This window comes from Phoenix dactylifera, chromosome 13 (genome assembly GCF_051530095.1).
Source record: "Phoenix dactylifera cultivar Ajwa chromosome 13, Ajwa_hap1_PhDact_Kaust_v1.1, whole genome shotgun sequence".
NCBI classification, from domain to species: Eukaryota; Viridiplantae; Streptophyta; class Magnoliopsida; order Arecales; family Arecaceae; genus Phoenix; species Phoenix dactylifera.
In genome coordinates, this window is record NC_143202.1 from 5,140,507 (window position 1) to 5,163,825 (window position 23,319).

General features: G+C 34.3%; 1 protein-coding gene across 4 annotated transcripts in view; it reads right to left on the reverse strand.

Moving 5' to 3' along the window:
• Positions 1-23,319, reverse strand: part of LOC103696821 (protein MICRORCHIDIA 7-like) — a 54,166-nt gene that overhangs the window by 14,695 nt on the left and 16,152 nt on the right. For all 4 annotated transcript variants that reach the window (XM_039117594.3, XM_039117593.3, XM_088709864.2 and 1 more), the window contains exons 8-12: positions 20,328-20,453; positions 19,208-19,306; positions 17,834-17,935; positions 3,419-3,580; positions 3,220-3,315 (exon numbers count right to left, since the gene is read on the reverse strand). In XM_039117594.3, the coding sequence (XP_038973522.2) occupies positions 3,220-3,315; positions 3,419-3,580; positions 17,834-17,935; positions 19,208-19,306; positions 20,328-20,453 (585 nt within the window). The remainder of the gene's footprint in view (positions 1-3,219; positions 3,316-3,418; positions 3,581-17,833; positions 17,936-19,207; positions 19,307-20,327; positions 20,454-23,319) is intronic.

Below are 23,319 nucleotides of genomic sequence, written 5' to 3' on the forward strand. Positions count from 1 at the left end.
GATGCAAGTAACCATGGTAGGGAGAACACTTGTGTTTAAGTATAAGGGTAAGAATATCAACGTGATCCCTACCAATCCCTCAAGTTAGGAGTCTAGATCTAAAAATAAGCCACTCCCTTGGATTCATGTTAGAAAGGGTATCTATATCCTGAACCATAAATTTAGGTGCAAAATTGCAATGAGTAATGTAAATTATAAACTTTCTGCTGATGTGCATCATAGGGCTAAGGAGTTTAATGTAGGAGATAATGTCATGGATCACATTCATCCAAAAGTTCGTTCAAGAAATTGTATACCCAAACCATTGGACCATTCACCATCATTAGAAAACTTGGATCTAATGCATATTTATTTAATTTATATGATCATACGAATGTTAGTCCTATTTTCAATATGGAGGATTTATTACCTTACCGAGCCACCTCTAAGCCGATTCGCTTTGCAATCTAGTGAACCTACAAGTACTTTAGTTTCTAAGATGCTATATTTTTCTCAGTAGAGAGATGAGATTGAAACAGTTTTGAATGATGAGATTGTTACTTCTTCTAATAGTGGCTTCTATTGTTATCTTGTCCAACGGAAAGGTTGCTCTCCATCTGATGCTACTTGGATTACAGGGGATGAGTTTCGTACCTCGAGTCCGAGCTTTTTGAGTGGTACTTGCAAACAAACTCTCCAGAGTCGAGTTCATTCCTACCGGAGGAGTACAATAAAGGACCATACCATAGGAAATCTAGGTGCACTTCTATTAGGCACAAATATAAAAATTAGAAAATTTTATTTATTTGAAAATTAGAAATTTTATTTAGACTCTAGGACTAGAATTTTATAAGGACTCCAGTATTTTATTTCTATGCAAACTCTTATTAGGATTTTAGGTTGTCTATATAAACCCATTACTATATTAATTGAAAATATAGTTTGGATTATTAAGATTTGAGAATATAACATATTAAGTTGCCATCTCCCTCTGTCACCTTCTATTCTCCTCTTCCCTCCTCTTCTCTCTCTTGTCCTGCATCATATGGTGGAGCATGGATCGCAGACATGGGGAGGGTGGTTTCTGAGATTGCCACGGCCTTGGTGATGGTGCAACAGGGATGCTGACAGTGGTGGTGGATTAAGGCTTGCTCTGATACCAATTGATGCAAGACAAAGGGAGAAGAAAAAGGAAGAAGAGGAGAAGAGGAGCAGACGAAGAGAAGTAGAAGAAGAGGAGAAAAGAAGGCAGAGGGAGAGAGAAAAGAGGAATTCTCAATATTTTGTAATCTCAATAATTCAAACTTTTCTCAATTAACATAGCAACGGGTTTACACTAATAAACCAAAACTCTAATAAGACTCTGCATAAAAATAAAATACCGAAGTCCACATAAAATTCTAATTCTAGAGTCCCAAAATTCTAGTTCCAAATAAAAATAAAGTTCTCTAATTTCCAAATAAAATAAAAAATTTTAATTTATATATCACGTCTAACACAAGTGCACCTAGAGTTCTTTTTAATGGACAATCCTCCATCATCCCGAAAGGCAGAGGGTTTTCTAAGGTTGATACTATGTGTTAGTCAATGTTTCATGAAAAGATGATGGGCAAGATAATGAGAATATTTAATAAGGATCTATGCATATCAGATCTAACAAGCTGTTGTGTTTTTTGTTTATAAGAAAAGCCAACCCACAACTACCAAGGTTAATCAAACATGATCATCACATCTGGGAATATTTTGAAGACATATTTACCTTGTGCTCAATAAAGCAGGCGAAGCCTTACACCAAGATGAGTTCACCACATGGATCCAGATGATAGGTTTATTACAAGTTGATATTGAATGCTGAGCCAAAACCAGGCTCAGAAATGTCAATATGTATGGTAGAACATTGGTCTGCTTAAAAGATCCACTTTCTCTGGCATAACTTCCAAGAACAGTGTTAACTTACTGCTTGTAAAATTGGTAAAAGGTTGGGAATGGGAGATTTTTACATTTCCTATTAACTCTTCAAGAAGCAACAAGGTATCCACGTATTTACTAGCAGCCTGTTTAACTGAAAAAACATCTCATTTCATACTACTGAGATGCAATTGATATCAACAATCCTAGTACCAACAGTACAAGGTAAGGAAAGAAACATATTATATATATTTGTACTTATAAACTCCTGTAATGTTGTCGCAAACAAAAAGATTCTGTAGCACTAATAGGAATTGGATCTAAGGACAAGAGTTAACAATGCCGAAAATTTCCTACAGGTTTGGTCAATTATTCACTTCATTCACTCATGCCACTGTTCATTTCTGATTTATTGCTCAAAACACCACAAATCTTCATCGCATGTTACAGATAAGTCATTTTTTTATCAATTTATATTTATATTCTTTCTTTTGCTCAAATGATTATTCCTCTTCCTTTTCTTCCTTCCACTTCCTAACTGCACTTTAAGCATCAAATTCACTGCTCATGCATGATGTAACTCACATCAAAACATTTTTTAGCTAACAGCAATTCAAGGATCAAGTAAGATAATGCGATAGCAAGATGATGCCTCCATATCAGACATTGCACTCTAGTTTTCTTCTAAAGTTATTAAAGATAAAATAGATACAAGAAGATGGCCTCAAAAATTAGAACTTGGAATTCGACTGTCAATGCAAAACAAAAAAAAAAGACTTGGATAAGCGAACTCTGAGAACGAAATGCATAAATTGGGGGAGAGGGTGAGTTACATTATCTGCATATATTGTCTAAATAATAAAATTATACTTTTAAATAAAGATCACTTCACATGATTGGATCACATTGCTTACAGAACTAGATCATTCAACCTATTAATGCAATCATTCTTCATATTAGAAAGCAATAAATTACATGAGAATGTGAATTGTAAATATTATGTAGAATTCCTACATATTAGTTCTCTACATGGTACCAACACCACGTCACATTTATCTCACAATGTAGAGAGTGTAAAAGATCCTGGTCTCCCTGGCTAGAAAATTTTCACATAAATTTAGAGGACAGGTTTTATGGTGATTTATGAGCAGAGGCACAAAAGTAAGCACAACTCAACCTATATTTTGCACCAACGGGGATGAGTACATTGAATTCTTTGTCCATGTTTGAGAGAGGAAAACTCATAACTTGGTATTAAATTCTCAAGCCAATGGGAAAATAAGAAAAAAACGTGGAACTCGAGTATTTTTTTTAAAGGGGGACAAGGCTCACCTTTATCAATCGATTCTTGTGATAGACATTAAATCCCTGAACATCAATGTGATTTTTAGCATCCTTAACAAAGCCAATTGTAACAACTGCAACCATCTACACAAAGAAAACAATAAAAATCAAAAAATAAATCAATGGCAATTATAAAAGCACTCCTCAATTTAAGAAAAGAATTAGAAAAAGAGTCAATCAGAATTACATTTGGATCCTTCGGAACCCCATCAGCACCTGGATGTGGCTTGTATGTGACCTCTTGTTTTAGCATCATATCCTTTACAAGATTGTGGTGTTCAATTTCTTTGCCACGCAGAATCATTCTGAAGAAATGAGGAAGTCTGAGATAAAGAATTGAGGCATAACTCTGCATATATGGGAAATGTTAACAGTGATCAGAAGGAAATTCATATTAACAGAAAAGATAAGTAAAATGCATGTAAGAAGGGCAATTCCCTGCTGAAAACTACATACTGCAAATTATAGAGATAGCATGGTTCATAAAATTCAAACAATCAGTCTAGAGCAATGACAATAACTATCAAGCCTTGTTTGAACCATATGGGGTTGGCTTTACAGATCCTCATTCATCAAGCATTCAGGCCTATTTATAGTTATTTTTATGCTATTTCAAGATTTTCCATTTTATTTCTCACAACTTCTGTCCGTATTCCCTTTAGGTCTATCCCTCCTACATCCTTCAACAACCCCTCCTTACTCGAACGCCCTTCAGGTCTTCAGTTACATGCCAGTACCATTTCAGTTGATTCCCTATTTCTTTATCTTTATTCAATTCCTCCAGTTCCTCCAGTATATCATTTCTAGAAATAAATCTTGCCCTAGTAATGGATGTATAATCTGAAAAGAGGAAAATAGATGATGACTTGTAAAATGTGATTGTAAACAAAATAATGACAGAACCAGAATATGTCACAGCCATAAGTAATTACAAATTGATTTTTTTCATCACATTAGAGCCCATACCATTAGCATTTGTCCGTACAAGCATGTCCATACATCATTTCTTTTAATTATATCTACCAATTTGCAGCATATAAATCAATTCAATGGCATTAGCCTCCTTCTCATTGGCCAGATGCATGGGGCTAGTAGCACAGGCCCAGCATTGAATCCCTGTGCTGACCATGCGCACCTAACTTGAGATTGTCTTTCTTCAGCATTCATCAAATAAAATCAGCAAGCAAGCCCTCCCAGACTCCTACTGTTGCCCAAACTGTGGCAACTGTACAGCTGACAGTCTTTGATTTATTGTAGATGCAGCACATCAGGGAAGCATTTAAACAACGACATTGTACTCAAATAATAGGCCCATTCAAAACTATTATCTTTTGGCTGTTGTTTACAATAGCTTCTTTGGAAACAAAACATCGGCACTAATAATGTGTTTTTCCCCATTGCAACAGGAAATAATGAGCAATGGGAATATAATACTTGAATCACTATTCACTAAATAAAAAATTATTATTTCAAGCTCACAAAGAGATTTAAATTACATGAACGATAAAGATATTAAATGGCAGTTTATATTCCAATTGTATAATACTACTATAACATAACAATGTTATCCAAAAGCCTGTTATATCTGTTCCATGATGATATTTCTTGTTTTATATATTTACTTCAGGTAAAGAATCAACACTCTGTTACCCTCTTAAAATCATTAATTAAAATAACATCATTAGAAAGCCCTTGTTATGCTACATATAGTATAATAGATAATATAAATCAAAGTTTATAAGGCTGTCATTCTGTTATAACAGCTCTTGTGGTCATACCCAAATAATGTTATCCAACCACTATTTGTTCAATTGTTTCTGACATTAACTACTAATGATGGATGTTATAACTGTCACTATATTGGTCATAAAACTTTTGAAGGCTAACTTGGGCAAATAAGATGTCATAATGATGAACAATAGCTCTACGAAATAATGGCATCATACAAGATTACAAAATACAAATTCTAAAATAAGTCACACTATTTTAACTTTAGCCACAATACTGTGGTCTCATATAGAGAGAGAGAAATATAAAAGTTTTACTTGACTCCACAATACTGATAAGATCAAATAACACGTGTTATAACTGCTACGCGACAGCACTGTAGTAGTGATAATGCATATATGGTGGCAGTCATGTTATTTGGCTGTGATGCATGTTAACAAAGTAAATGTTATTTGAACCATTACACTGGTTTTAGCTCATTGTGTTCCACCTTTACTAGGGCTGAAACCGGATAAGATACCAGTATATCCATATTTATATTCGTTTTATTTGATGAATACAGATACAGATACAAATATTAGTCAAATGCAAAAATTCATATCCATATTTGTTTTAAATGGATACGGTACAAATCGAATACTGAAAGTATGGATACAAATATGGATATAAGTTAGATAATTAAATTTTATGACCAAAGATGAAAGATATTACTAAGTGGATGGAAAATCAAGTTAATAGCATGTTAATGCAGTTATATATTTTCCTTACAAGTTCATAAGTACTATATAAAATTAAATAGGGTTAAAAATAGAATCGGATATTCGAATACGAATCAAGTAGTTGTCTATCCATATCATATCCATGTTTCTTTGACGAATATGGATATAGATATAGATATTAGTTGTATACTGAGGATGATAATGTTATTTTGATGATTAACACAACCATTGAGGCCATATCAAATTAGAAATGCAAATTAACTCGATACATCATTGATAAATGGCACACCCTTGATACACTCATGATACATTAGGACTATATGGTCAAAACCACTCTCAAGAATTGATAAACGAGATAAAATTTGTAATAGAGAATGGTAGAAAACTCAAGAATCCATTTTGGCAAAGTTTCACGTTAAAAATACCTAAAAGGGCAATTCGGTAATTTCTACTGTTAAGGGTATGAAACTCTATTGTGCCATGCATCGTAATTTGCTTGGAATATCATATTGTTGTTTCAATGTGCATAACTAACCTTCAAAGTGCAGAAAAACATGGTTAGAGTCGACCCCAATTAGTTTGGAGTCGACCCCGATACATTTGGCACGCCTTGGAACGAAGTGACACGCCTTTGGAACACTTGGCACAGAGTAGGAGTCGACCCTAGAAGAGATGGAGTCGACCCTAGCACGTTTTAGAAACATTCTGGCACATTCTAGCACTTATGGCATGGATGAACAGCACTTGGGTCGACCCAAGTGAAAGTTGAGTCGACCCCATCTTCAAGCTTCAAGAAAACAAGTCTCTGGAATCTCTGAGAGGGTCGACCCCAATGGAACTTGAGTCGACCCCACCTTGAGTCGACCCAACCTTGAGTCGACCCAAGTGAAGGAAGGCTGAAATCATGGAATACCGTACCGGTCCGTACCGGCCGGTACGGGCCGGTACGTACCGGTCCGGCCGTGGACCGGTACCGGAACGGATAAAAAACCGGTATTTTCCGGTTTTTTATCCGAACCGGCCGGTACGGGTGCGTACCGGCCGGTTCGGGCCCGTACCGGCCGGTTCGGAGCCCGTACCGGCCGGTTCGGAGCCCGTACCAGCCGGTACGCACCTCGTACCGGTGCGAACCGGCCGGTTCGCACCGGTACGATTTTTTTTTTTTTTTAGAACCACAGCACCGCGCGCTGTGGTTTTTGAAACCACCGCGTACCGGCCGGTACGGGACCGGTACCAGCCGGTACGTACCGGACCGGACCGGTACCGTACCGGTCCGGCCGGCCACCGGTACGCCGACCGGTACCGGTACGGCGGACCTTGGCTGAAATACAAGGTTCCGTATTTTCTGAGAGGGCCGATCCAAGAAAAGCTTGAGCTGACCCAAGTCTGATGAACAATGGTTTGGGTCGACCCAAAAAAAGTTTGGATCGACCCAAGCACGGGCAGAAGCATAACGGCTAGTTGTGCAGAAGTGCTTTTTGGACTCCCAACGGCTATAAACGGCTAGTTTCTTCAATCCAACGGTCAGGAAGGACTATTTGGAGGTTGGAGAAGTATTTAAGAGAGAGTATTCATCAGAGGAAGCAAGCTTTGGAAAATACATCAAGTGCATTCAAGAGAGAACCCTAGCAAGGCAAGCTTCATTCAATTGCTTCATTCAAAGAGCCAAAAGGAAGTGGTTGAGCAGATTCCAAGAGACATTAAGAGCTCCACCAACCCTTGAAGAGTGAAGCAATCGTGACAAAGAAGAGAAGAGCCTTATTAAAGGGATAACTATATTCTAAACTCTTCTTTGTAGCTCATAATTGTTTTATTTGCTCATTTAGGAGCTTTAGTTCCTTGTTCTTTATTCTTGTTGTAAGGTTTGTTGGTAAGCCCGTAAAACCAACATTGTAGGTTGTTGGTAAGCCCGTAAAACCAACGTAGGTTGTTGGTAAGCCCGTAAAACCAACGTAGGTTGTTCGTGAACCCGTAAAACCAATTGTGAAGGTTCGTTGGTGAGCCCGTAAAACCAACATAGATTTTTGGTGATCCAGAAAACCAAAGTGTAAAGGTTTTTGGATTGTGAGCCCGGAAAACAATCCAACTGTAATCCGCGGAATTATAGTGAATTCCCAAGGGGTCGCTTGGGGAGTGGACGTAGATGCTTAGGAGAGCACCGAACCACTATATTTCTTGTGTGTTTGCATTGTGTTTTGTCTTACTTTACTACAATTACTTACTCATCAATTAACTCGATTAAGGAATCAAAAAGTTAGAAAAACCAATTCACCCCCCCTCTTGGCTTGTCACCTTGGGCAACAAGTGGTATCAGAGCAGGTGCTCTATAATTCCTTGCCTTTTTGATTTTGACCTAATCGTCAAAGAGCCAAAGATCATGACAATTCAAATAGACAGTTTTCTAGGAGAGGGACAGTTAATTGATCGACCTCCACTATTTAATGGCATAAACTACACACATTGGAAAGCACGCATGCGCATTTTCATTCAAGCACATGACTATGATTTATGGAGTATCATAGTCAACGGGCTACACACAAACACTAATCATGATAAAAAAATGGCTCAGCAAAATGCAAAAGCCATGAATATTCTATATTGTGCATTAGATGATAGTGAACTTAATAGCATATCTTTTTGCATAACTGCTAAGGAAATCTGGAATATGCTTGAAGGTAAATATGAATGCACTAACATTTTTAGTGAATCTGAAACTAGCTCTGAAGAAGAAGAGCAGCAAACAGAAATTAAAAATCCTTGCTTTATGGCACATGAAGATAAGGTATGTATTGGAACACAAAGTGATTTCAAGTACATGCTGAAACTCAATCTAATTTTACATTTGATGAACTTCATGATGCTTTTTCTGATCTATACTTAGAATATAAGAAGCTTAGTTTAAAGAATAAAAAGCTAAATCAGAAAAATCTATCTCTTGCTGAAAGCTATGATATAACTCAGAAAAATAATAAATTACTTTCAGAAGACAATGAAAGGCTAACTAAAGAAGTTAACAAATTTAAGCCTATAGTTGAAAAATTTACTATCAGCTCTGAAAAACTGAACTTAATGATAAATAATCAAAGAGCTGAATTTAAAAAGGCTGGATTAGGATATCAATCTTGGTACACACAAAAATCCCTTAATGACATATGTGTTAAATCCTCCACTATCTATCATAAAACGGATTCTAATTTATCTGATGAACCTAATGAACAAAAACAAAAAATTAAAAATCCATCATCTACTTATATTAAATCGATGTTTGTTAAATTTAATAAGAGTATGCAGAAATACATTCCTTATAATCATAAAATCTGCAAGCCTATGGACAAAATAGCTATTAAGAAAATATGGGTTCCAAAAGGAACAATAATAGCTAACCTACAAGGACCCAAAAGAGCTTGAGTTCCTAAGTTGAAAATCTGAATATTTTCTGTAGGTGTGTCTAGCACTCAAGGCTCCAACAAAAGATGTTAATTTAGACATTGGGTGCTCTAGACATATATTAAAGAATGAAACTTAAAATATACTTAAGAAAAGTAATTGAAATGAAAAGAATAATGAAATTAGTAATCCTTGCATCTCATCATTCTCTTTGCCTTAGTATCTAATTAAAACATAAATTGCAGGTATTAATCAATTTTGTGATATAGGTAATATTTTTAAAAATATAATCAAATCACTTCATTTTATAGTATGCTTTACTTACTGCTGGATAAGTTGCTAAATGATTAATCAATTTATTAAGAATAACTCTATGAATTCTCTATATGCTTGATTGAGAGTTTTTATCAATGGTATTATCTTTTATTGATCATAGACATGAGAATATATACTTGGTATGCCTTTAAATATATGCACTATGAATACCAAGATTAAAAAAACCACTTTTGGCATATAAAATCAACTCATACTAGTATGTACTTAATCTCAAAAGACCTTGTCATTGGCTTACTTAAATTAATTTCTACAAGATCAAAGTTTGCTATGCATGTCATCTAGAAAAACAAACTAGAATCATTTCGAAATCTGAAAACATTGTTTCCACCTCTTAGTCTTTGAAAATTCTCCATAAGAACTTATTTGGATCTCTAGGATAGTGAGCCTAGGAGATAAGCTTCTTGACTTTGTAATTATGGATGATTTTTCAAAGCTAACGTTGGTTTTATTCTTGGCACTTAAATTGAAATATTTTCTGCTTTGGCACAAACTTACAAAAGGTTTCAAATGAAAAAGGTTTGCAAACTGTGAAAGTATCATGGCACAGTTTTGAAAACCAATTTGTTAATAAGGTTTGCACAGAAAACGGTATTGAATACAATTATTTTTGCACCAAGAATACTATTACATATAGGGGTTATAAAAATATAAAAATAGAACCTTTGTTGTGTAAGAACAATGCTTTGTGATAGCAGTTGATTAATGTTATCATCACAGCTTGTCATATTATAAGGTTTCTATTAAATCTATTTTTGAAGAAAACCCCATGTGAACTCATGAAAAACAGAAAATCAAATGGTGCATACCTTCATGTTTTTTCAGTTATACATGTTATGTTCTCAAGAATGAAATATATGCCAAATCTGATAAAACAAGTGTTTCTTTGGATATTACTCTCTAAGCAATGCATATAGAATATTCAATGAAAAGATACCACTTGTAGAAATGTCAATTCATATTATTCTTATTAAAACTAGATCTTTTATTGAGAATATAGTTTGTCATTTTGCTTCTATTTAAAAGACATTAAGAAGAATGAACAAGATGATAATTGGTTAAGTTAAACTAAATCATTTTGAAAGGGATAAAATTTGAAATCTTATTGAAGAATCTGAAAACTTTTTATATTTGGAACAAAACTGAGTTTTTCAGAAACACACTTAAGAAGAATTTGTGATTACTAAAAGAATTAATCAGAAAAGATGAAATAGATCTTGATGAAATCTTTGCATGATTAGAAGCCAAAGATAACCACTTTCATTTGATTGTTTTATGAGACTTGTATTTTGTCAAATGAATGTGTAGAATGAACTTCTGTGTGGTTATATTATTAAAATTTTTATGTAAAAATAACCATCTATATTTGAAAAATATTCATTACAAACATGATAAAATACTATTTGATTTAGAACAAGCACCAAGAGCATGATATGAATGATTAAGTAACTTTTTGATAGAAAGTAATAGTGATAAAACTATGTATCAAAAAGAAAAATTCTGATATCATAATTGCTCAAATATATATTGATGACATTATTTATGGTGCTACTAATGAAGCTTTATGTAAAGTTTTTTTTTTCTAAGCTCATGCAGGGTGAGTTCGAAATGAGTAAAATGGATGAACTAATCTTTCCTCTCGAACTCCAAACTAAGACAAATAAGAAAGGGGATCTTCATTGGCCAAAGTAAGTTCACAAGAATATTCTTACAGAAGTTTGGCATGAAGAAAGGTATATCTATGACCCCATATTGTAGAGTTTAAAAATAATGAGCAAGGTAATTTTATTGTTTGAAGCTGTATTACTATATCATGCAGCTTGTAGGCCAAATTATATGCTCATTTTGTGCTTATATGCAAAGATATCAAACTAATTCTAATGAATCACATCTAATTGATATCAAAAGATTCATAAAAATCTGTTAAGATAATAAAACTAAGTTAGTACTCCATTCTTAGGTAAAAGCAAAACAAGCATAATATATTCTGCACATTTGTAAGAATTATGTGAGCATTCCTTTGGATGGGATAAAATCCATAATCAACTATAATAGGAAGAGTTTGGAGTGAACATTTTTAAAGAGAAAAGTTTAACCTTTCTACATTGCTCATCATAGGGATGGTGCCAATGGAGAGGCTAGTGGTAGTACCCGGCACTATTTGACCCAACTATTCGGTGCAGGGTATATTAGGGACGGAACAAGAGGGAGGCTAGTGGTAGTACCTCGTGCCCCTTCCAACTCCACCGGATAGGGAGCAAATAGAATATAGAGCATAGAAAAGTAAAACCGAAAAACAAATGAAGATAATCAAAATGTTCATTGAGTGGTTAAAGGAAGAAATTAAAAAAAAATTTGGAGAATAACTCAATATAATTCCTAGATGAAAACTACGGTTTAAGAAAAATAGAATTAATTTTGATGCCTTGGTTGTTTGCTCCGATACGCATATGAAACATATCTTTTTCTATCTTATAAGTATACTGAAATTGGTCTAAATGATGTGTTTTTCAATAATCTTGATTGCGAACAAATAGTTCTAAGCATATGATTTTGTTTTGATATTAAAAAGATTTATTGTGCTACATGTATACATTGCTAAGAAAACATGACTAAGAAATTGAATTTTATAAATATACACTTGAATGATTTTCTATATGCTTTTCTCCTACATAATTAAGTGCTTCTATCCTTAAGAGAAAAAGCTATTTTTAGAGGAGAGTGAATGATCTTAAGGCTAGTAATATTTTAGCTCACTCAAATGATTCATAAAGAAAAGAAAATGTACTTGCTTTTGAAAGAAATTTGAGCTTCAAAAGAATTATTTTCAGATCAATATTTCAGTGCATATTCTCAAAAGTTAAGAGGAAGTATAACTTGTTCTTGGAAAACTTAAAAGAGTGATTGCTATAAATTTTGAAAAACTCTAGATCACTCTATATCACAAAATTTCAGTTCATTTTAAAATCTGAAATTCAATAAAAGAAAAGAATATTTAAAGAAGAATGTATCTTTTGAGGGAAAGCCTTAAATATTCAATCTTCTTGCATTCTGCATCTTTTTCAAAAGTCACTTACATTTGATGCATACTTTGAATGTTTTATGTTTGATTCATATTCATTCTTGTCAATTTCTAAATTTAACCGCTTTACTTACAAAGCATGAATTAATATCAAGAGCCTTACATAAATGAAAGAGAAATGAATTTTCTTAAAGCTAAATCATTAAAGGTTACTCTATGTAAATTTGGCAAAGAACTTTTAGTATGTTTTTAATGTCTAACTGATCTAAAACTGATATCAAATTTAAGCATATTTTGGTATTAGACTTTGTGATTTATTGAATATCTTTTGAAAGTTGAATTTTCATCTGTACTTAATTGGTAAATCACTTGAAAAGAATTCCATTTGTCTTAGTATTGGAAATTTACTTTGGAATCTATGAATAAGCTCTTATTGGCTTGCACTTTAATGTTTCAATCCTGAGCCAATCCATTTTAATTGATTTTGATGCTATGATCTTTAAAGGAGTAAAAGAAAGTCTTTAAGAAAGCTTTAAAAGAACTTCTAAAGCCCTGAATTTTATGTATCCTACATTGCATAAATTCATATTTTAGTATCTATGCCCCAATACTTTTATATCATGAAAGAACTTTGAAGTCATTAAGAATTAAGGATTCAACATAATCTTATGTTTTTCGAGTATATAAGTTTTGATCTTTATCTGCTCTTATACTATACTCTGAAAATTAATTAGATTGCTCTCATGTTGCTATATACTTAATATATTTAAAAAAAAGGGTGTTGGATTTTCATTCGTGCTTTCTTTGAATATTATTCTTGATACTCCTTGAAATAACTTGAAAAAGATTCTATCTACACTTGATTTGAAAACTATCTTTGGAATCTACATTTAGATATCACTTCTGGCTCACATCCTAAATGTCTCATTCTTAAAGCCAAACTTTTCATCCTTGATTTTGATGATATCTGTTACCCCTGAAATTGTTTCAGATTTACTCTTTTTAAAAGAAAGGTAAAAGAACTTTAAAAGAATGTTAAAATCATCAAATTTGATGTAATCTCATCATAATTTTGAAACTACCTTAATTGGCTCTGATCTATACTCATTATCTTGCCCTGATATTATTGCCTTGAGTTACGTGATTCATATGCTTACAATAATTTGACATACATTGAATGAAATATTGTCTTGTGCTTAATGTTTCATTATTTTGCAATCTTTTTGATATTGTCAAAAAGAAAAAGAAATATCTGAGTATATGCTCATAATGCTTTATATTTTGAATTGAATATAAATCAGCTTAGATTGAAATATGTTGATTATGTTAAAGCTGATTAACTCTAAAGCATTATCATGAAGTATGTTCTTAAAGTATCTCCCAGACTTTGTATTTATTTTGACTTATATTTGCTCTTGTGGTAGTTTGTATTTCTTCTCTAAAACATAGTGCTTTTGGCATAGACAATGTTTCTCTTGAATTATGATCTTTGCGATTGTCATTACAATGCTATCCATTTCATTATTATTCATTCTTTTTGATGATAACAAAAAGAGGGAGAAAATATAAGGGAGAAACTAGAAGCAAATTCTACAAGAAAAACAGTATAGGGGAGAAAATATAAAAGGTATATATTATATACTTAAGGGGGAGACATGTGACAAAAAGAAAATCTAAATTCTGGCACATAATCATAGAGATTTTTCTTGCCTCGATACATGTGACAAAAAGAAAATCTAAATTCTGGCACATAATCATAGAGATTTTTCTTGCCTCGATACATGACTTGAAACTCTAGCTTTGACACAAACTTTTGAAAATTTTGTTGTAATGAAATACAAGAGTAAGGGGGAGCAAAGCTAAAACTCATTTGGCATCCATTTGGATAGGATAGGGAGAGTTTTTGGTTCATTTATACAAACTCTAAATAAGACTACTTTGAAACTCTTGAACCAAAAGTACTTTATGAATGCTAAATCTAACTTTTCATATGAATGCCAATTTGCTTACACTCAATATTTTGTAATCATCAAAAAGGGGGAGATTGAGGATGATAATGTTATTTTGATGATTAACACAACCATTGAGGCCATATCAAATTAGAAATGCAAATTAACTCGATACATCATTGATAAATAACACACCCTTGATACACTCATGATACATTAGGACTATATGGTCAAAACCACTCTCAAGAATTGATAAACGAGATAAAATTTGTAATAGAGAATGGTAGAAAGCTCAAGAATCCATTTTGGCAAAGTTTCACGTTAAAAATACCTAAAAGGGCAATTCGGTAATTTCCACTGTTAAGGGTATGAAACTCTATTGTGCCATGCATCGTAATTTGCTTGGAATATCATATTGTTGTTTCAATGTGCATAACTAACCTTCAAAGTGCAGAAAAACATGGTTAGAGTCGACCCCAATTAGTTTGGAGTCGACCCCGATACATTTGGCACGCCTTGGAACGAAGTGGCACGCCTTTGGAACACTTGGCACAGAGTAGGAGTCGACCCTAGAAGAGATGGAGTCGACCCTAGCACGTTTTAGAAACATTCTGGCACATTCTAGCACTTATGGCATGGATGAACAGCACTTGGGTCGACCCAAGTGAAAGTTGAGTCGACCCCATCTTCAAGCTTCAAGAAAACAAGTCTCTGGAATCTCTGAGAGGGTCAACCCTAATGGAACTTGAGTCGACCCCACCTTGAGTCGACCCAAAAAGAGTTGAGTCGACCCAAGTGAAGGAAGGCTGAAATACAAGGTTCTGTATTTTCTGAGAGGGCCGACCCAAAAAAAGCTTGAGCTGATCCAAGTCTGATGAACAGTGGTTTGGGTCGACCCAAGAAAAGTTTGGGTCGACCCAAGCACTGGCAGAAGCATAACGGCTAGTTGTACAGAAGTGCTTTTTGGACTCCCAACGGCTATAAACGGCTAGTTTTCTTCAATCCAACGATCAGAAAGGACTATTTGGAGATTGGAGAAGTATTTAAGAGGGAGTATTCATCAGAAGAAGCAAGCTTTGGAAAATACATCAAGTGCATTCAAGAGAGAACCCTAGCAAGGCAAGCTTCATTCAATTGCTTCATTCAAAGAGCCAAAAGAAAGTGGTTGAGCAGATTCCAAGAGACATTAAGAGCTCCACCAACCCTTGAAGAGTGAAGCAATCGTGACAAAGAAGAGAAGAGCCTTATTAAAGGGATAACTATATTCTAAACTCTTCTTTGTAGCTCATAATTATTTTATTTGCTCATTTAGGAGCTTTAGTTTCTTGTTCTTTATTCTTGTTGTAAGGTTTGTTGGTAAGCCCGTAAAACCAACATTGTAGGTTGTTGGTAAGCTCGTAAAATCAACGTAGGTTGTTGGTAAGCCCGTAAAACCAACGTAGGTTGTTGGTGAACCCGTAAAACCAATTGTGAAGGTTCGTTGGTGAGCCCGTAAAACCAACATAGGTTTTTGGTGATCCCGAAAAACCAAAGTGTAAAGATTTTTGGATTGTGAGCCCGAAAAACAATCCAACTGTAATCCGCGGGATTATAGTGAATTCCCAAGGGGTCGCTTGGGGAGTGGACGTAGGTGCTTAGGAGAGCACCGAACCACTATATTTCTTGTGTGTTTGCATTGTGTTTTGTCTTACTTTACTACAATTACTTACTCATCAATTAACTCGATTAAGGAATCAAAAAGTTAGAAAAACCAATTCACCCCCCCCCCCTCTTGGCTTGTCACCTTGGGCAACATATACTCAAATTTTTATCCATATCCAATATTATCCGGTCCACTTTCACCCCTAACTTTTACTAAAAAGAATTCAACCAGTTGGCACAAAAATAGAATTAAGTATTCACCACAAATGGAACTTGGATTGTATCAACTATTCCAATAATAAGCTGCTAAAATTAAAAAATAAAACAATAAACTGTTCTGTACAGACTGCAGACAGCAAATGCTTTAAACTTCAACCATGGATTGAGCTTATAAACTGTAACTATACAGAAGTTGTGAATTGCACGTGCAACTATACAAAAGTTGGGAATTGCACGTGCAATGCAAGTGCTATATAATTAGCAGGGAAAAATGGTAGGATATTTGTGATGCGATGGACAAGAATTTCACTGACACACTAATCATGTAACTAATCACCATTTACATTCAAACGAATAATCTGCAATCTTCACACACTCACTAGGTTGAAACAACCAAATTAGCCCTGATGAAACAGACTACAAGTGAGGCCCAGGGTAACAAAGTCAAAGTCCCATAGGAATTTGGCAGGTTTCAACTTGACCCTTCAAGAAATTTAATCTATGCCCTGAATTTGAGCATAATTTTGCCAAATGCAACTCTACCATGAGCCAAGTTCCTTTCTAGTAAACATAGGACTACTTTGGAACAGTGTTGCATGAACTCACATCCAGCAAAAAATCTTTTTTCACATGCAATGGTAAATCAAATACCCATTAGACACCTCAGAAACTTACCAAATTATTTAATTGCAGACTTTAGAAATTGATCAAGGGTTGAATTTGTCCAACAATCAGTCCAACCCACTATAGTGGCAATAGAAGCAGGCTTTTGTTGTTTCTTAATCTAGGTTATGGATCAGAGGTATTAACCTTTATGACATGTCATACACCATGTCATGTCTTCTTGAGCTAAATCTGCAATTTGCTGATGAACAAGTATCTCAAAAGAATACTATTATTCAAAATATAATTCAACATATAAATTTATTTTATGCATGTAGGTGACAACATGCTACCTACATTACCTGTTAATTTATTTTAAGCATTATGGTTTGACGTACCACCCTGTACCATCCAGTACGGGGCATACCGTATTGTACCAGATGCAAACCTACATGAAACACAAGTTCAGGTTGGTACAGGCCCTGTACCACCCCATACCAAGGTCTACTGTGTATTTCAGTGCAAGCTTTTCCAAATTCTTTCTCACTTCCATTCACTTTACCTCAGATCATCCCCTACTCCAAGCTATTTGACACAAATGCAAGTACCTTTCCTAACCAGAGCTTGATTTTTGTTGCACATGCCAAACCCATCTCAATTCTCCACTTTTTCTTTGTTTCATGAACCACAAACACCTTCGCTGATGTTCCTGTTCCTCACCCTTTTCTTTTATTTTAGTACCACACATCTATTTCAGCATCCTCCTCTCTATAGAAATCATTTCATGGTTTAATTTCCTTTTCATAAAGGGTGGCCAACCTAACATCAAACATCCACCTTATTATCCAAAAGTAGAGGCTAGGACAAGCAAAGTCATAAATTGAATAAAATAAAATAAAGCAATAAAGTTTTGGGGAAAAGATCAACATATGCATGTACCAAGCCAAAGAGAAAAATGGTGCCAATTCTACTAAGTAGTATATCAGAAGTGCAGATGATACCCTTAGGGAATGTCTATATGTTAGAAAATGTCTGGAGTTTGGAAATTGTTTGGCCATTTGAATCTTTTTCTCATCGCGGTTAACACCTCCAACTTGAATATCCTGCCATCTCCAAAAAAAAATTTCTTAGGAGTTAGGAGTGCACTTACAAATCAAGAAAGAAAAGAAATATGATAATACATCGAGGACTAAAAATAAATTTATTAAGAAAACTAGCTCTAGATACATACGCACAAATAGAGAGAGAACTAGACTTGGCTACACTCGAATGGATATCCACTAAAATCTGGTCAAATTTAGATTGGACAATAAAGGTCCTACATTAATGACTGGAGCCATTCAATGTGATCTACTATCTCTAAACTGCTTACATACTAAAAATCATGTGATTGGAGATCCCTAGCTTCTACATCAAGTGGTCAAAAAATTGGACTGTCTAAATAACATGAATATATATATATATATATATATATATATATATATATATATTATCTCTTGATGTATAGACTAGACGCCTCCAAATCATATGATTTTGGTGTGCAAACGGCTAAGAGATAGTAGATCACATCAAATGGATCGAATTATCAATATAGGACCCACATTTTCCAATGCGAACCTAACCGGATCTGAGTGGAGATCCACTCAAGTGGTGCCAAGTTCAGCTATATATACACACACACACACACACATATATATATATATATGTATATGTGGGTGTGTGTATATATATATATGTATGTATGTATGTATATAAACATACATATATACATACATAAATATACACATATATACATATATATAAACAATGAGATTCATACATATATATAGGGAGGGAAAGAAAATTATATAGATACACACATGGTCACACACATATATGTATATGTGTGTATATATATATATATATATATATATATATAGAGAGAGAGAGAGAGAGAGAGACTAGAATCCAGTTGACTAAACTTGACTTCAAATCCGGCAATTCTGATCGAACAATGGGGTTTGACATTAATGATCCAAGCCGTTGGATATGATCTAGCACCTCTAAACTGTTTATATACTAAAAATAATATGATTTAAAGACCCTTTACCTATGCATGAGTGGTCAAAAAAATATGCGATGTTTCATGTTATTTGAACTATATAATTTTTGACCACTTGATAGATAGGTTAGAGGTGTCAAAATCATATGATTTTTAGCATCGTAAGCATTTAGCAGTAGTAAATTATATCAAATAGCTCAAATCATCGGCGTCGGACCCTCATCATCTAGTCAAAGGTAACCAGGTCCAAGCTGAAATCTAGGCAACCAGATTATAGTACATACACACACACCTATCAATAACCACATTTCACAACTTAAGGAGTTGCACTCACATATTTATCAACATCAAAATCAAGTTCCAGCTGCCCTTGGTCATCCTCCCATAGATTGTATATGATTATTCGTGTCCCTTGATCTTTCATCGAACTAAACTGCAATAGTAGTACGAACAACAACTGTAAGTAATAATTCAGACAACATATATGCTACACAAGACTTCACATTTATGCTATTGTTGAACTTGATATTTCTGCTTAATTATTAATAATTATTTTTTTGAGTGTAGATATAATCATATACATATCTAGATGGCCTCAATTTTTTAAGAAGGAGAGATCTGGTTAATGTTTTCTAGCTATGAACTCAAAAAGATGGGGGAAACAAGATCTTGTAACATTTGGACTGCATTGATGTCATATCTGGTCTCCAACTACCTGGGAGCTAAAAGACAGAACCATCAGATCAGCAGGCTATCCATTTCATGATGGTGTCGTCTAATGCTTTTTCATGAATACAAGCAGTAGGGATAACTACAAAAAAAAATAATATATATAGATACATGCATAATTGCATCCATAAATACAGTATTAATGTGTGTGTGTGTGTCTATACATACATACATACATACATACATACATATATATAGAGAGAGAGAGAGAAAGAGAGAGAGAGATAACACTGTCTCATTCTGATGCGTGCACTTTGGTTGGTTTGCCTCTCCAGTAGAACATCATTCAGATATAAATAAAATCAAGCAGATTTAATGTACTAGAAGAAGGGAGGGTATCTATAGTATCCAGAGTGATAAGCAACTTCCCTAAAGGCTTGCAGTTTATATAATAGAAAGTTTCCCTTTCAAAAAAAATATATCAATCCAAAATCTGTTAGAGTTTAAGAGTTGTTTTATACCATCATATGAGTCCTTGACACCATACACCAATGTGGAGAAAGTTGTAGTGATTATGAAAAACAACATTAGTAGTAAAAAGTTGGAATATAATAGTCACATAATAATAGTATCACGTTTGAAAACTTCTCAAATTCAGTGCATCCAGAGGGTTTCTATAGTAATAGCATCACAATAAAAAAAAAAAAAAAAACTAAATAGTGGCAGCATATCATGGTTGCAGATGTCAAAAGCCACTACCCACCTACTTAAGATAATAGCCTCACCTGTTGAAGAAGATCTGCTTCACTTGAATACGGCGACCATTGTAAAATAGTTTCTAGATTTGTACTCCAATCAGCTAAAGAAGATTGCACCATCTTATTCCAAGTTTGTCCTTTCTCATAATAAAGCTGCCCATTAAATAAGTGTCAGATAACTTAAAAAGACTAGCCAAATTAAAAATTAGATGAACTAAGGCAGCTAACAATGAAAGTCAATTGTATACAGAAAACACCCTTTCATGAGGGACAGCTAGGGGCATTAATGAGTTGACCTATCTCAGCCTAAAAGCTCAACCTGTTATAGGCAGAGCTCACGATTAGATCTTTGAGTTCAAGAACCATTCTTGAGCCTTGTAGTAGTCCCAAGTAGCACAATGAGCTTAGGTTAAGAGCAGGTGGGTGCAGGTTGTATCAAACTCCGCTTGTATTATATGATATAAATCGATGCATGTTACTACACCAACACTCCGTTAATCTCAAACATTTGGTATAGGTTACAAAGTTTTGTTTTCCAAGTAATCCATGGTTTTGTTATATTACGAATATTGCAATTATGTCCAAAATATGAGATTTGTAGATGTTGACTATATAGCATCTGATTTGACTTGGACAGATATGATATGAAACAAACCAACAATGAGTTTGAAAAACAACCTAAAGAGTTACTTGCCAAGCACAAAGCATCAACCACCTCAGTTAATATGTTCAAACAATATAACAATAGAACTTAAAGAGAAAAATCCCACTAAAAAAAATTTACAAAGCAAAAAACCAATCCATGAATATGACAATGTTGATGTATAAAGCTCGATATTCTGCATTGTAGTGAGAATATCACTCCTCACTAGTTGGAGTTCGACTCCTAGACATCCAATCAGCATGTCCCTGGCATCTCAATCATCCCCAAATTTTTAAAAACTGGTACATGATGTGGTACCAGTCTTTTGTTGGACCAGTATGGAAAAGGTCCATCTTGCACTACCACATGGTATAAGGCAGTGTCCCAATTTCATATCGGGACACCCAAAAATCCTTTTTTTTCAAAATGGTTACTTTTTATATATTTCAAGTAAAATATTTGCCTCTTTTGAATGAATGTCCACCTGATTAAAAGGAAGACCATGCACATAGGTGCAAGGGTTCGAATCCCATTTGCAATATGATTTTTACCACCCAAAAAAATAAATCTTACATATTGATATCCTCTCTCTCTCTCTCTCTCTCTCTCTCTCTCTCTCTCTCTCTCTATAAAATACATACATACACACACACACACACACACACACATATATATATTCTGCACAAAAAAATAATAAATATTATATATTTATATCCTCACAATATATAGATACATATATATTCTGAACAAAAAATATTTTATACACATCCTTAAATTATTATGTACATATTGGTATTTTTGTGCAGAAATTAATATGTTGATGTCCCCCACACAAATAATTTTAATGGTATACCTTTTCTAAAATATTATATATATTATTCTGAAATTAATACATTCATCAAATTATTAAATAATATACAGGAACTTATAAATAACAATTTAGCAATACATAATTGCTATCTCCCCTTTTTAAAAAATTTATTCAAACAAAACAATGATGACAAAAATAATCCTAATGAATAATCAAAATAGTAAATAATGATTTTATTGACAAAAAAAATTGGAAAAAATATTCTTCCTGATGGAAAAAAAGAAAACATGCAAAAATTTTAAAAACAACCAAATAGAAATAATTTGAATGATGACAAAAATAATTTGATGATGCATCCAAACAGTAAATAATAATTTTATGGAGAAAATATTTTATCAAGATAATAAAGAAATATTTATTATAATTTTAATTAGAACATATGAAAAGCCATTGGCAAAATTAATTTTCTAGATGGGAGAAGTTCAATCAAACATACCATTGCTTTGATTTGGACCCATGTGTTTTCATAGCAAACACATACCTCCAACCACCAGGACAAATGTCCAATATTGTAATGATTTAGTGTGGTTTTGTATATATTTATATTGTACTGATTTCTAATTTTTTTTAGGAAAAAGGAACTCTCCTTTACTCATAATTTGCCTCCCTAACCTCATACCATGACCTCCATTACCCCTCCAGTCCTATCCGCTGCCCTACACTCCCCAGTTTGCTTCTCCCCACCTCCCAATCTCGCCACCAGCCCCCGCACCATCATGATTGCCCCTTCAAAGCCAACACCATGGGTGTGGTCTCCCTGATCCTCTCTTTCCCACAATTTTCTATATTAAGCCCAATTGGACACCCTTCGAACTGGTTGAATTGGTCTCAGTGCTAGAACCTATGCACCTATTTGCATAGGTTGGAATCCCAGACGCAGCATCTTTTTTCCCAAAAGCAATTTTTTTACATAATTTTTATAAAAACACTCTTTATCTTCCCCCAAAAGCAATTTTCTAGGTAGAAGAAGTTATTTAATAATACTGCAATAGTACCAACCATCCCGTATCGACCATGATATGTGGCAGCTTCCCAATCCAATTCTAGGATGCCTGACAAGTCCAAATTTATTAATACTACTTCACTCAATAGTTTAACTATATCATCTATTTCTTCTAACCATATCCTCTTTGTTGTAGTGGTTAAAGGGGAGACTCCCATGCACCTATGTGCATGGGTTGGAATCTCATATGCACCATACTTTTTCCCTAAAAGCAATTTTCTAGATAGCAAAAAAATTTAATAGAACATGTTTCATCTTAGACTCAAACCCCAATTCTCTTATTCTAAACACAAATCCAACGTTTGCCAAAACGATACCAAAGAGGATACCTATTCGCAACCGGTTCAGCACAGTACGGGTCCATATCATGGCGTTCTTGGATGTATCGATACGAGGTGATCCGAAGAGGGAGAGAGAGGAGAGGGAGAAAAAGACAGGGAGAGAGGGAGAGAGGGAAGGAAGAAGGGGGAGGGCCTCCTCATCAAACCCTAACCCTAAGCTG